At 40.0% G+C, this 15,904-nt stretch overlaps 1 protein-coding gene across 3 annotated transcripts in view; it reads left to right on the top strand.

Moving 5' to 3' along the window:
• Positions 1 to 371: 371 nt before the first annotated feature.
• RASGRF2 (Ras protein specific guanine nucleotide releasing factor 2) overlaps positions 372 to 15,904 on the top strand; it is a 203,488-nt gene continuing 187,955 nt past the window's right edge. For all 3 annotated transcript variants that reach the window (XM_054032561.1, XM_054032560.1, XM_054032559.1), the window contains exon 1: positions 372 to 1,251. In XM_054032561.1, coding sequence (XP_053888536.1) covers positions 967 to 1,251 — 285 coding nt within the window. In that variant the 5' untranslated portion in view covers positions 372 to 966. The remainder of the gene's footprint in view (positions 1,252 to 15,904) is intronic.

Here is a 15,904-nt window from a genome sequence, read left to right as displayed (position 1 = left end):
GGAAATGAGAGAAAATCTGTGAGCAAATGCGACCACCACTAAGTATGAGGCAGTTTGCTTGGTGGAGTTTAGATACAAATACAGGTAGGGGAGGGAAATGACACACTGCAGCAATCTGCCCATTATTGCTACTCTCTCCCCCCCCCCCCCCCTCCGGAAATCTGTTTCTTTCTCTCCCTGGCTTTCCTATAATTCCCCCCCTCAGCCAGATCGGCTGGATGGAGATAAACCCTCAGGGGAGGCAGACAGGGAGGAGGCAGATCCTCGCACACAGAGGGAGGGATAGGACGCTGCGGCGGCGACTTTGCTCTTTAAATTGGGCTCAAAGCCGATTACAGCTGATCTCCCACGTGACGTTTCCCTTTCTGGCTCCCGGCGGAGTTTGTTGGGGGATCCTCGCGGGCTCGGCGCGTCTCTCCCCGCAGCGGGGGCAGCTCGGGCTCCGCGCGCAACTTTTTTGGCCGGGGGTAGGAAGGGAGAGGAGAGACCGCGAGTCTGACTGGCCGCTCGGGATGCTTCGCCCGGTGCCTGAGGGTTAGCGCGGGGCGGTGGCGCAGGGCCGGCAGCCCCTCGGAGAGGCAGAGCAGCAGCCCTGGAGGAGCCCCCCAGAGGGAAGCAGCAGCACCAAGCCCGCGAGGACAGCACCAGCCCCGACTTTCCCACCCGCAGGCCAGGCGGGAGCAGCCGCGGCGCTGAGCCGCATCCCGCAGGCGGGAGAGCAGCCGCGGAACCCCGCCAGCGCGTCCGGCCGCAGGGGCCCAGCGCTGGTCCCGCCTCCTCCGAGAGCAGCCCCCAGCCGGGCGGGCGGAGCGCCACGGCCAGCAGCTGGCCGTCGGTGCGGGCACAGCCCATGAGGCACCGTCGCGGCTCGGCGGGGCTGTGAGCGCCCGGCGGCAGTTGCCTTATGCGGGGTAGGGCGGGCGGGCAGTGAGGAGGCGGCGGAGGCCAGCCCGCTGCCCAGGCACCATGCAGAAGAGCGTGCGCTACAACGAGGGGCACGCCCTGTACCTGGCCCTGCTGGCCCGCAAGGAGGGCACCAAGCGCGGCTACCTGAGCAAGAAGACGGCGGAGACCAGCCGCTGGCACGAGAAGTGGTTCGCGCTCTATCAGAACGTGCTCTTCTACTTCGAGAGCGAGCAGAGCGCCCGGCCCGCCGGCATGTACATGCTGGAGGGCTGCAACTGCGAGCGGGCGCCAGCCCCCAAGGGCGCCTCCGCCGGCAGCGCCAAGGACACCGCGCTAGACAAGCAGGTACCGCCAGCCCCCTTCCCCACTCATCCCATATGCACGGGGCTTCTCTCTGGTGCTGTCTGCCCCCGCCCTCACCATAGGCTCATTCCCCCCAACCGAGCCTCCCGCATCCAGCGGCGCTCCCCGAGCTATTTCCTTCGGGTTTCAACATGGACCGGGAACACCCGCTGCCGTTATTCAGCTCTCCTAGGTGGGTGGAGGGGGTCACTAGACCAATCTAAAGTAGCGGTGCAACTCAGAGTGAAAACGCGTATGCCTTGTAACTAGCCTCAGAGGGGCTGCGCACGGCAGTAGAAACCTAGGAGCATAGGAACTGCCACCCCAGATCCAACCCGTGGGTCCACCCATTCCAGTATCCTTCCTCTGACAGTGGCTGTTTCAAGAGATCTTGCCTTGTGCCCTGAAGCATGGGCGTTTATCTCTTCCAAACTCTTTTTTTTAATGACCCTAAGATAACTCTGGATGTCCTCATTGTGCATATAAACTAGGGCAGAGTCATGTCCCCGGTCTTTTAGCTGGCCCATCTTCCCAGTAGTTGCACTTACATGCTTTATACGAGGTGCCTGAGTATTAAAATGTCATGAACTAATGATATTCCACTATTGAGCAATTACAGCCCGGGCACCCCAAGAGAGCCAACCTAAACAGATAAAGAATTCCGGGATAAATGTGTCGCAACAATGTGTATGAGCCTTAAAACTAATCAGATTCCATTTTTGGGCAATGGCAAACCCTGCTAGTCATATAATGAAACCTATTCTAAGAAGCTACTGGAAGGACCAAGAAAAAGTAGACATAGTCAATTTATACTATGATGTACGCACCATGCAATCCCCAGTGGAAGGGGGTTGTAATGGGGAATAAATCAGACCAATATTTGTGAAATATTTTTAAGGCTGAACAAAACTGTAATGGAAACTAAATCATGAAACTTTATAGTCCAGTCCTGCATTTCCTTACTTATTCAACAAAACCAGAGACTTCAGTGGGATTACTCATGGGAGTGAAGGACAGGTCCTGTATGGTAAGAGTTGCAGGATCTGGTCCCTAAAGTGGACACTTCTTAAGCTATGGGGTATTGGGTTTTTGTTTGTTTTTGGCGTGTTGTTGAACGTCACATACATCTTTCAAAACAATGAATAAGAGGACACTGCACTTACGCTATATAGGTCTCCTCTATTTTAGGATAATGCACCTAATGTGAAACTCTGGTGTCCTTTTATTCACTTCTTTGCTGACATACATTAAACTTGCATGTGGCATGTGCTGATTCGTCTGTGCTTGACAGAAGATATCAACAGGTGTCAAACTGGTTTGGAGAAGTTTGGTTACTTCCAAAGAGGAAGGTGCCAGGTGAACTCAGGCATTTGTTATGAGAGAGGAATAAATCTTTCTCAGCTTATGAAAATCTTCTAGTCCATTTACTATGTTTAGGTTGATATATGTGTTAGGAGAGCTAAATTCAAAAAGCATCTCCTCTTTTGCTGCCTTGTCTTAACTTTCCATTTATTTATAGTCCTTTTGGCATTGATATTTTCATGCTTATCTAACTCACCCAACATCTATAGGTAAAAATATACCTAGTTATGCAAATTAACATATGCACATTGGGATGACTAATAGAACTCTTTTGCTTGCTTCTTTGATGTATAATCTTGTCAGGGTGGGTAATTGAAGTGTATGGGAATCCCTGGTTAAAATAAACATTTATTCCTTAATGTTAGTCTTCTAGGACTCTCCACCCCAATCTTTTCATGGGTTTACTGTCTTATGTTTCTATAACTAGTGTTTTTAAAGTGCATAGAAAACTATGTGAAAACAGCACCTTTTATGTATCTCCTCTTTGGGTATCTTTAAGTCATGCTTATTTTACTGACAGAAACAAAGTGTTTTTTTAAAATGCATTTAGCACTACAAAATTATAGGAGAGCAAGCTGGATTCTATCCTGCTTTAAACATCAACTAAATTGCTAAGTTGTGTCAGCAAAAATGCTTATTGAAGATTTGAGAGGGAGAAAGAATACAGATAGAGTTTTCAGATCCTGGTTTGAGTTTGCAAGACTGGCAGTTAGAAAAATTCTCCTTTAGCCTGTAAAATGAACAAACCTGATATGGAGTTATTGAAAGTAATAAATATGGACCCCTATAATATCACTTTATTCTCAGTACCTCCTTAAAATTATTTAAACTCTCTTCCAAATGTGGTAAGTATCCATACAGACACACGTGTGTGTGTTTTAGGGTTGCCAACTTTGATTTAAGCTATTCCTGGAGATTTTTTCCCCCAACATGACGTAATGTCATTTTCTTAAAATATCCTATTAAAATCTTATGCATTGCTTTCAATAGTCACCTGGAGATTGATGCCAATTCCGGGAGACTCCAGGCCAATCCTGGAGGGTTGGCAACCCTAGTGTGTTTTCTAAGAACTACAGTTATATTTTTCAGTTTGAAACAAAACAAAAAAGTATTTGAAAACACATTAAACTGGTACAATGCTTCTGTTTTCTTTTTCTTTCTCGAGGCATCTACCTTGATGCACCCATCCTATTAGAGGGAAAAAAATAATACAACTGAAAAATCTGAGCCCTCTGTTTTCATAAAATACGAGTATAAAGTTATTTGAAACAGATGATAACGAAGGTTCAGCATTTAAACTTTCACTTCCACCTGTGCAAGGCCAGCTTCACCAGAAGTATTTGTTGCTTCCATGAGCAGATAAAATGTTATTTGGTGATTTAAAAAGAATTATTTCCCTGGCAGAGCCTTGTTCTCCAGAAGGGGGAGAAGAGAAGATTTTAAAAAAAAATCACCTCCTTCAAGAAAAGGTAGCTTATCTTACACACTTAGTTTACCCGGGAAGCTTAGATACTACAATGATAGGTGTTATACAGTATCCTAAATTACACAGTGTGAGGTGTGGGGACAGTTTTTTAATCCCTAATTCATTTATGACATCTTGCACTTATGCTTTGGTTTGTCTATTTAGATTTTATCTTACTAGGTGATTTAGGGTTAAAGCAGGTGGGTAACTTCAGTAGACCATGAAAAAGAGAAGTTGGAGTATGGGATGTCATGACAAAAATAGTGAGATGCATCAAAATGAGTAAAAATTCTGGATCGTTTCAAGGAGGTTGTAGTACAATATATAAATGGAAGCCTTTTTAAAGATTAACTATTTTGCTGCTGAGGAAAATATTTCTATTTAAGTTATTTCACTGGATATTGCATTGAAATAGTAGAAAGTATGTTCAATAGCATGGGAAATATGCATTTACGGTGCATGCAGCACCTCATGTGGTTTGCAACAACTTGCTGATTAATACATTTATCATTCAGTCAATGAAAGATGAAGTTGCAATGTACATTTGTCAAAGGAATTTGTTTTCTATCAGTTCTACTACTGTGGATTATAGAAGATGCATGCAAAAGAAGAAACATCTGTTTCATTTTTCTTTTAGTTATTTTGCATATCCTTTTGATTTAGAAATTGAATTGATAGTTTTGCTTGTAATGTCATGTATCAGATAAGATCTTTGGAGTTAAGTTTTCAGCAGGGAAAATATCAGTGTTGGTGAATTTCAGCAAGCAAATATGTTTATGTGCAGATGTGTAAACACACACTCCCTGACCCCCATCAAACACAAGCAGCTTAAAGATTCCACATTTTAACCAATACTAGTGCTGTTAGGCTCTTCCACCAATCTGTCACAGAGGATTATTACACAAGGACAGTAACTACTGTACAATTTCTAGAGTACACTGAATGCCTTCAGTTTAATGCTCCACTTTTTATTATAATGTATTAGAGTCTTGTGGCATTGTTCTAATAATTCTGATATTGTGTATGCAATTTTTATGGCTCTTGCCTAGTGATAGCAGTGGGAGGACTTTTAAAAAATATTTTTCCTCCTGTTTCAATACAAATTATTTTAAAAGTGTAGTTCCTGATTCAATATTAAAGAAACTATCTAATCCTTGAATAAATGGACATTCAGTTGTGTTTATAATGACCTTTTATGGAGCTTTTAACTTTCCACAATATATTTTGAGCTCAAAACTTTGAATTTTAGAAGAGCTTTTTGATAAATAACTTCTGCACATGAGAGTCATCTCCATCTATTAAATCCTATTTAAAATTAATTTTAAAACAGTTTTATTTAAAACATGATAATATAGAAATAGCTCAGTTTGTAAGCCACCAATCTGAATGTAAAAATATTCACATTGAAAAGTTTAAAGTCTGATTTAAGTTAAAATATTTCTTTCCCGCCCCTAATAGAACGACAAGCCGTAAACCAGAAACAGGTGCAGCTCCTGGCATGCCAATACTTCACTATGAGGTGGTTTTGAGAGAAAATATCTATTTATGTTTCAGAGGGTCATTAAAGAAAAATTACTTCATATCTGTGAGTGATTAATCTCTTTACAATTAAAATGAAACACAACTATTCTTCAATGCCTCACTAGAGAATAGAACTTGTGGTCCAGTAAACTCATTCAATTTAGAGAAAAAGGGCTTTATGGAAGTATGGATATTGAATACAAGTTATTCTAAATAGTCTATATTGGGCCAATACCTATATAATTACAGTTTGTTTCATAACTGTATATGGATTAAGCTCAACATTTAAAATGTAGTTTTATATCATTGAAAAAAATAGAATCTTAGAATATTTTAAGCTGTTAGCTTTTCTATATGATTTAAGAAAAGTGGGATGACTCTTTTCTTGTACCTTGTCTGAAATAATATTTTTCCCACTTAACAAAATTAAATGCAGGACTAAGTCTGTGTCCCCACAGATTAAGAAAATCCAATTATTTGAATTTTTACTGTTGCCTGTAGCTCTATATTTATTTAGTTTTGCTGTGCTTCTATTTACAAAGGGCAGAGAAATTATATAATGTGTGAAACCTCTTTATTTTAAATACAGTTCTTGAAATAATGAAAAAGACACATGCCATCAGCCCATACTTTACTATGCCCATTTAATTTTTTTAAGTAATACAATATAAATTCATAACAATACCCATAATTCAGCCATTCTGTATTCTGAAGAGACCATCATAATCAATTGCCTTTTCAGGTATAATATTGTCCATGATAATATAGTCTTTTTGCCAAGATAGTTTCCTGGGATGGTCCAAAGCATATCCAGGTGATGTTGCCCACATACTAGAAATGTCCTGCTTTATTTAAAAAGAGTAAGTTAATTTTGCCTCTCAATGTCAATTGTCTATTAAAATGACAGTGATTCATTTGTACCAACAAATGTAGAGAGTTAGTGGTGATGTTATTGGAATGAAAATATTCTTGGGATGGAAAATGAAATTTACAATTTATTTTTTCTTTTAATGTATTGGCTTTGCCAAAGGAGGAGCTCTTATTTAAAAAAAAAACAACCCCAAAATCTCTCACTTATATTAGTTCTATTGTGGCGACTGATGTTCCTCACAAGCATTAAGGGCCCCCTGGGACTCTTTGAGTAAGTAGGGATTCTTACATGAGTAAGGGTTGCAGGCTGAGGTCCTTGATGTATCCCCAGATGTCATGGCAGTGAGTGTCATATAACAGTCTAGACTGTGGGCATTAGTTCACAAAATACATCAATATATATATATTGCAAGTAGCAGTCTAAAAATTAGTTGCTGACACTGCTGTCCTTTTAATGCAAGTTACATTACAAGAGATTGCCTGTGGCTCTTCATATAGAATTGAAAAGTGAACTTACAATATGCCACCTGGCCTTCAGGCAACAGGCAGTATAAAAATAGAAAAATGTAACCCATGTGATCTCACTATTGATTGAACCAAGCAGAAAAGTGCAGACTCTTCATTTATTTTTAACTGAGAATATATCTGTTTGTTTAGAATTTTGAATATTTTTATATGATGGGAGAATGACTAGGAAAAGCCACAGCTATATCCACAGGTGTTTTAATATAACAGAAATGTTAAATTTTATCTTTAAATGCTCATTTTTCACACTTTAAAACCAGTGCATCTGTTTTATATCATTACAAATCAGGCTACCTGATAATATACACCACTAGAGGAGCTCAGTGTCCCAGAAATGAGTCTAAATAAATTAATTAGTAGAACTCATTAATTTCTAAATTGTTTCCCTTTTCAAAATTAATAGAATTCATATGTGTAACAGTAATAAGTGGTGAATCAGAGGATACTGACCCCTGTCATGTGACGGTGATATTAACCTATTGTAACTCTAATCCATGTCAAGTGACTAGGGCCGGGAATGCACGATCACATCTGTTAGTAGCAACCCTGATCATGTCACACTCAGAGGAAAACTAAAGTGGAGCAAATTACACCACCTCAATGCCTCAGTCTGGAAAAGAACGTAGCAGAGTACTGGAGGAGATGCCTGTACCACTTCCATGTTTTCCTTGAGGCAAGTGGTGTTTCAGTAAAATCAGAGAGGGTGAAATTTTCCACGCTGCTGCATATGGTAGACCCAGGGCTTTTGGATACTTACAATATGTCTGATTGGAACATGAAGAGGAAAGCAAATGACTGGACAATATTATTCAAAAATACTTTGATCCCACACAAGAATGTCAATTGGTAAATTCGTATTTGCAGAGCTAGTGAAAACTACTTCTCAAACAAAAATGAGAAATACCAGTCAGTGAAAGAATGAAAATGCATCAAATTAAAACTGCAAACCAAGGCATGAGGATAAACTACAGGTGTCAAGAAATGGCAGAGATCAGATTGTTTGCAATAAATGTAGAGGCAGTAACAACACAACACAAAGATATTTACCACACAAAGTGGTAGTTGTGACAGTGTCCTTGAGCTTAAAAACCCCACAAAGGTTTTTTAAAATGAACACAAAACACATATTATGAGATTTCACTCCCTGATTACATCTGTTCCTCAAACATAAGGTGTTGAACCTGTGTGTTCAAAACAAAAAGCTTACAATTCTCTTAGTAAAACACAAGAACACAATAAACAAGTTCCTAGTCTACTGACTAGTTAGACCATACCATTTTTTTTATCAGCCCTTAAATACTGATGAACTTTAACCAATTTCTTTGCCTTTTCAGCAGCTAGCCAAATATAAAACTTGGACCAAATCAGTCCACATGTGCTAAAATCACTATTGATTGATTTGGAACTTTCTGAACAGTGGTGCAAATCTTTTTAAAACTGACAATTCTGAATTCAAGAGTTCTTTGAGAATATGTTAGTGTGGATCCCACTGTAGATGCACATGCATCTCCTGTGCATGAGCTTGGAATCTTTTAATAGCTGTGCTTGTCAGGGCCATGCATGCACCCTGTGTCTCCTTGTGCTCCTATGCAAGGGCATAAAGGTTGGAACAGCTATGGTCCCCCTCTAATTCCCTGTTACTGCCCATGGCAGCAAGATGGAACGTGGACTGTGACCGACCCAATTTAGCTTTTGTCTAAGGTCTGGTCTACACGACAGTTAGGTCAAAGGAAGCTGCCTTAAGTCGACCCGTTAATGTATGTGTCTACACTACAAGGTTCTTTATGCCGACCTAAGTCGCCTCTAATGTCGACTTCTGTAATCCACCTCTGTGAGAGGCGCAGCACTTAATTTGATTTTCATGGTCAACTGCGAGGTAGTGCAGATGCAGCATTGTGTAATTTGACTTAATTGGCCTCCAGGTGGTGTCCCACAATGCTCATCTGTGAGACTCTGGAGATCATACAATCATAGAATATCAGGGTTGGAAGGGACCTCAGGAGGTCATCTAGTCCAACCCCCTGCTCAGAGCAGGACCAATCCCCAACTAAATCATCCCAGCCAGGGCTTCATCAAGCCTGACCTTAAAAACTTATAAGGAAGGAGATTCCACCACCTCCCTAGGTAACCTATTCCAGTGCTTCACTGCCCTCCTAGTGAAAAAGTTTTTCCTAATATCCAACCTACCCCCCCTCCCCCCACTGCAACTTGAGACCATTGCTCCTTGTTCTGTCATCTGGTACCACTGAGAACAGTCTAGATCATTCTCAACTCTGCTGCACTGCAGCCAAGTACACAGGAAACAACCCTTCCCCTTCTAAAGCCCTGGGAATTTTTGATATCCCATTTCCTGTTTGATCAGCATTGGGAGCGTGCCAGCCTGAGCACAGCTGATCATGGAGACAACATGTCCCAAACACGCTCCAGCCTGGTCTGCACAGGAGGTGGTGCCTCTCCCCGCTGCGTGCCTTGCATGGTCCTTGATAGCCTGCTGCACAGCCACGCAGCTTAGAGGAACTTAGCTGATGACGCATATCGGTGTCAATATGGTTCCATGTGATAAATTTCTGGGTTTTTTTCAGTTTGCTTTGTTACAAAACCTAGGAAATTGCATACAAAGAAGTACACTAAAGGAACATTATTAAGTTTGCAAAGTCAAGCACTCAGAAATTAGGAAATGCCAGAATTAAGATTGCCTGTGCAACATTAGTTCGGCCACTTTATGCATATACATTATGATAAAGTCTTTATTTACATGATCGTGTACTGTTTTTTTTTTTTTTTTTACAGAACCCTACCTTACTCTGCACACAATGGACTGTGCTCATTGAATGAGCAGATATTCAAATTTTTGTTTTATCCTCATTGTTCAATATGTGGTCTCAACCATCCTCTGAATATAGAATTATTTAATTTCCTTGGTGGTTTTTATTTTGGTGCTCATCACTGTAGTATGAGTGATTTACAAATATTAATTATTTTCACAACACTCCAGTGAGTGGTATTTTTATTCCCATTTTACAGATGTGGCCTGAGGTATAGAGACAATAAATTCAGAAGTGTCAACTAATTTTGGGTGCCCAATTTGAGAAGCATAGGGCCTGATTCTTTAGAGAACTTAGCATTCTATAGGTTAAGGCACTAGCCTTGGACTTTGGAGACTGGATTTCAGTTCCCTGCTCCATTATAGACATTATATCCATCCCAACTCAGCCTCTCTGTGACTCAGTTCCCCATCTGTAAAATGGGCATAGTAGTACTTCCCTACCTCACAGGGTGTTGTGAGGATGAGTACATTAAAGATTGTGAAGTGATTTGAGATCTACTAGTGAAAAAGTGCTATATGAGAGTTAAGTATTTATTTATTTGTAGCATTTTATTTGTTCATATCACAGTTCAGTTACAGTCATGAGTGTTCAGCAAATCAGTATGTCAAATTGGATACCCAGAAAATGAGAAACACACAATTAGTTGCCCCATGTGAAAAGTGTAAGAGGCTAGCTTAGCTTGCCTACTCTTATACAGGGACTCTGCAGCAGAGGCAGGGATAGAATCCTGTTCTCTAACCTGTCTGGTCATTCAGTGACAGACCTGCGGGTGGCTATATTACAACAGAAAAACTTCAAAAACAGACTCCAACGAGAGACTGCTGAGCTAGAATTGATACGCAAACTAGACACAATCAACTCCGGTTTGAATAAGGACTGGGAATGGCTGAGCCATTACAAACATTGAATCTATCTCCCCTTGTAAGTATTCTCACACTTCTTATCAAACTGTCTGTACTGGGCTAGCTTGATTATCACTTCAAAAGTTTTTTTTCTCTTAATTAATTGGCCTCTCAGAGTTGGTAAGACAACTCCCACCTGTTTATGCTCTCTGTATGTGTGTATATATATCTCCTCAATATATGTTCCATTCTATATGCATCCGAAGAAGTGGGCTGTAGTCCACGAAAGCTTATGCTCTAATAAATTTGTTAGTCTCTAAGGTGCCACAAGTACTCCTGTTCTTCTTTTTGCTTTAACTGAGACCTCATTCACTACCCATCTTCCAAATTCTACCAAAAAAAATTAGGCAGAAGTCCTACAAACAACAGCCGTATTTACTACACGGCCCTGATTCATGCCCAGTGCACTGTATGTGACAGGAGTCCTATGGAAAAAGAGTATAAAGATTAATCTAATGCATATGAATAAAGGAGCTGAATTAAGTTTATAGTCTATATACAAGATAATGTCTTTATACATATAACTTCTGAGTTCTTGACTATGCAACTTTAACATTCTTTTAATATAATGTTTTGTATGTAATTAAAGTTCATATTATGATGTAATATAGTATGGTATTATAGTACAATACAGTTTAAATCTTTTTGTTTACAATTCAAAGTAGAAAACTCTTGAATATAAAAAGGAAAGAAACATCAGCTTTACAACAAATGTTGGTAAAAATGAAGCCCTTAGGTACCACAGGTTACATGTGCTATAGGACTATAGATGCAATTCATTTTGATGCCTATTCCTTATTGTAACTGGTGTGAGCTTACAGCTCCTAGGTCTAATTGTTTTTATATTTGTGCTGCCTGCTGCAGATGGAAGTTTCATAAGTGCATTATTTGGTGGCCTGAGGGAAGAACTAGCAAGCTGGTGTCCAGTATTATGGTTCCAGAATGTGAAGCAAGCTGAAAAAGCTCTCTGATAGAGCAATCTCAGAATTGCTACCGATCTATGAAAATATGGATGCATAACATTTACTAATATTAAAGTGCTTTAAAAAGAAATGTTCTTTTCCTAATGTTGTGCGGTACTCTGCAGCTTAGTGGCAGATACCTTGGCTGTGTACCAGGAAGCTGAATATAGTAAAGGCATGTGTTTTGTTGATAATTTAAAGGATTTTAAGTGAAATAAATAGAAAATATAGTTTTCATATAGTGAAAAGAATTTTAAATAGTTTATTAACGTCTCACTATTTGTCTTATTAAAGGGATGCTGTCAGATTCAACTTTAAAAAAAAATCTTTAGCAAATATCGCTATAGATTATTATTTTTGTGTAGTCTGAAGGGCTTTACTTTCATATTTGTGTGCTTGTGTAACTCTCAGTGTATTAACAGCATGGGCCATGCATCATTATTGGAGGAAGGGTGGGCAATTGGTTAAGATCCTAGCTTGCATTGGGGAGACCTGGGTTCAGTTCCCTGCTGCACAATAAACTTCCTGTGGAACTTTGGGCAAGTTCCTTCGCCTCTCTGTGCTTCAGTTCCTCAGCTGTAAAACAGGGATAATATCACTCTCTAACCTCAGAAGCATTGTTGTGAGGATAAATACATTAAAGCTTATGATGTACTCAGATACTATGGTGATAGGGGAGCCATATAAGTACCTAAATTAGTTAGATTAATACAGAGTGGTGATTAATAGTGTGGTGATTAACATGTGTGGTGTTGTATACATAACTAGCATAGTGTTGCCAATTTTGGTTGGATGTATTCCTGGAGATTTCATCACATGACATAACCTTTAATTACAGGTTGATCTTTAATTCCTGGAGACTCCAGGCAAATCCTGGAGGGTTGGCAACCCTAAACTAGCACAGGACACATCCCTACCCTAAGAAGGGCCTGATCCAAATACAATGAAATACTCTGTTGAAGTTAATGACTTCAGTGGGCTTTGGGGCTTATCATGCAAATTCTTACTACTGGGTCTACTCACTACTCAGAATAGTTCCATTGTCTTCAGTGGGACTACTCGGGTTGCAAGCAGTATGCCTGGTACTAAGCATCTGTGGAATTGGGCCCTAAATTATACATGGCAAAGGAAGAGAGAATATTGGTCGGGGCAGGCAGGGCAAGAAAAAGATGAGATTTATACATAAAATTCTGAGAGTTGTGATGCATACAGCATGTCAGTTCTCCCCCCAACAGGGTTTTAAAGCGGGATTTGAAAGGAGAGAGGGAGGTTTCTTCACATCACATAGATCCAGGGAGGTCATCCCAGGACATAGAAGGTGGTTCTTCGAGATATTAGTGGGAGAAAGATACAAAGGCAAGTGGAGCTGGTTGCAAATATTATGAGAGATTATGTTACAGGAGTAGTGGTGACTTCCAGAGAAGAACTCTGATTTTCTTGACAGAGAACAAGAAATGCAGTATGACACATTGGGCAACTGAGAGAGAGATGTTGTATTCCTTCTCAAAAGAGATACACTGGATGGTTAAATTAGATTTAATGTCCTAATGTGTTTCTAGTTCTTGCTGCTATTTCTTCCCTGTATTTTTTGGAGAATGACTTTACATCATTCATCCCAGGGACCCTACCTCTTTGCAGTTATACCAATAAGTCTTCTTACTGCTGCCTATGCTAACTGATGTTTCTCCTCTTTTCTGAACAATATTTTATAATCACTGAAATCTACCAGTTTTTGATTTTGGTTTTATTACAGGTTATATTACATTGTTTATATAATTTATTTTATAGACTTACTATAGATTTTTATAAATGATATATTATATAATTTATTTTATAGATTTACTATAGATTTTTATGTTGCTATGTCATTTGAGTTATATTTCCCAATATATTGGCTCAATATACACTGTATAAACTTTTTGTTATATATATTGTACAGTGACTAGCACAATGGGGCTCTTATTCATGGCTGGGGCCTTAGGCACTTCTGCAGTTCAAATAATAATTAATATGGCAATTGAGTTGTCATCAAGAGTAAGTTTTGTTAACTCTGCCCCTCACCCCTCGTTTCCACATCCCCACTGTGGCCAACTCCTGTCATTTCTTCATTTACGGGTTGTCTAAAATTTGATCCTCCTTCTCTGTCCTGATTGTTGAATCATCATTCCAAACTCTTGTGGTCTCCAGCCTTGACTGCTGTACTCTTTCTCTTCTCAGGCCTTTTTTATATTAACCTTGCCTTCCTTCAATCTGTCCAAAAACTGATGCCAAAATAATCTTTCTGTCTGGTGCTTCATCTTTGTTACACCCACACCTTTTCAGTCACTTCACTGGATCTTCTTTGCCGTATGCTCTAAGTTCAAATTCTTGTCCTTCCTCCTACATGTCTGACCTCATTTCAGGTGTCTCCTCAGCCCACGTCCACCAGTGGCCCCAACCTTGATACTCATATCAACTAATAATTCTACGGTGCCTCAGCATCTTCTTTCAGGCTCCCTCTATGTTAGAAACATCTTGTAACAATTAGCTTGTTAAATCTTCACCCTCACCTCATTCAAATTGCTCCTGAACACACAATTCTATGGCATTGCCTACAAGAAATGTTAAAACAAATGACATATCTTCATTGTGTTTGAACCACATAAAGACATGCATGCCCAAAATGAGTTATTGTGTAAACACATTTGAATCACTTGTGTCCTTCCTCACCCCTTCCCCATTCTGTTATACATCATATCCTGCTTGTCTGTCAAATCCATCGTTTGGATTGTACACTTTTTTGAGATCAGGGAATTTCTTCTCTGTGAAAAGTCTATTGCGTAGTGAGAGCTAAAGTATAGTTAATTGACCCCACTTGATGAGGTTGGTGTAAGCCTAGCAGTACATTAAAATGCTTTAGATACTTTATACACTGATACTGCAGCAATAACCTTGAGTGCAAGTACACTAAGTATACCAGCCACTTGGCCCAATAATCTGTAGTACCTGGTGGCTTCTCAGTCATTACTGAAAATGAATTAAGTACTGTTGTGTAGGTCCCACTGCCCAGAGTTCGGTTATATTGTTTATGGTCTCCTGGGGAGGACAAACCTCTGTTGTCCTCCAGTTTCTCACCCCTAGCAGTTTCCTCACACACCTCCTGTTTGCAGGCTCCTTCCCCTGCATTCTACCGCTGGCAACCTCCCACCCACAACCTGCTTCTTGGCTCATCTCCCTGCTTCTTACACAGACTCTTGGTCCTGTGCCTTGGTTCCCTGGTGCTGTTGCTTGCTTGTGAGTTCTCCTGCAGAAGCTCTTTGATGTTCCAGTTTACTCCTGGGGGAGAGGAAGAAAGTAGGTACTCGGATACTACGGTGATAGCGCCATGTAAGAACTTGAACAGAGACACTGTGAATCTGCTGCTTGACAGATTAATTACAATAATAATACTCAGGTGCTGAGTCAATTATTTTACTTCTAGGATGATTGCAGATGAAGCAAAATGTCTAAATTGAATGATAACTTACTTAACAAAGGTCAGACAGGTTCCCACCAATTTCCAAAACAGTTTTGATTATTGTTGTTCTTAATGGAACATTTTTTCCATTGTCTTCAGTGACATGTGAGGTCTTTATTAAGCAAGCATATCAAAAACAACCAGAGCACCATGGTCTGAATTTCTTTGACATCTTGATGTCCTACGTCAGCCAATCCCTTCAGACCTCTGCATTTTTGTATTTTGTTGCAACCCCTTCATTTGGTCAGAAAGTTAACTGATGTGTCAGATAAATTTGGCAGTTCTAGCATCTACGTTATCCTCTGGAACTTTCTAGTTGTATAGGCTGGGATTTTGGAAAGGAGGATTATAAATCCCATTCGATTTTGAACCCATCCTGAACCTTTTTAAAATAACTTTGAATTTTAATAATGTTCTAATGTAAGCAATAACTGATAGACTTTCGTTGTGGATTTATACTCACATATAGTGTCCTTGGAACTGCTGTGTACATTGGTTCTTTATTTAGGGTCAGATCTGCATCCCCACTGACTTCTGTGTAACAAAGAGAATTTCACCTTTTTACTTATATGTATGATGTTTAGGATAGGAAACTGTCTCAAAAACAAAAAGTAGAATTGCTGATACCGTAAATACCCAATCTCTTATAAATTTCTTCTGATATCCTTTTATATTCCATACCTTTGTGATATATCATGCATCTTTTGGAACTTGCTCTATGAAAT

This window comes from Malaclemys terrapin, chromosome 6 (genome assembly GCF_027887155.1).
Source record: "Malaclemys terrapin pileata isolate rMalTer1 chromosome 6, rMalTer1.hap1, whole genome shotgun sequence".
NCBI lineage: Eukaryota > Metazoa > Chordata > Testudines > Emydidae > Malaclemys > Malaclemys terrapin.
Note: the sequence above shows the minus strand (reverse complement) of the source record. Positions and strands in the feature narration are given on the sequence as shown.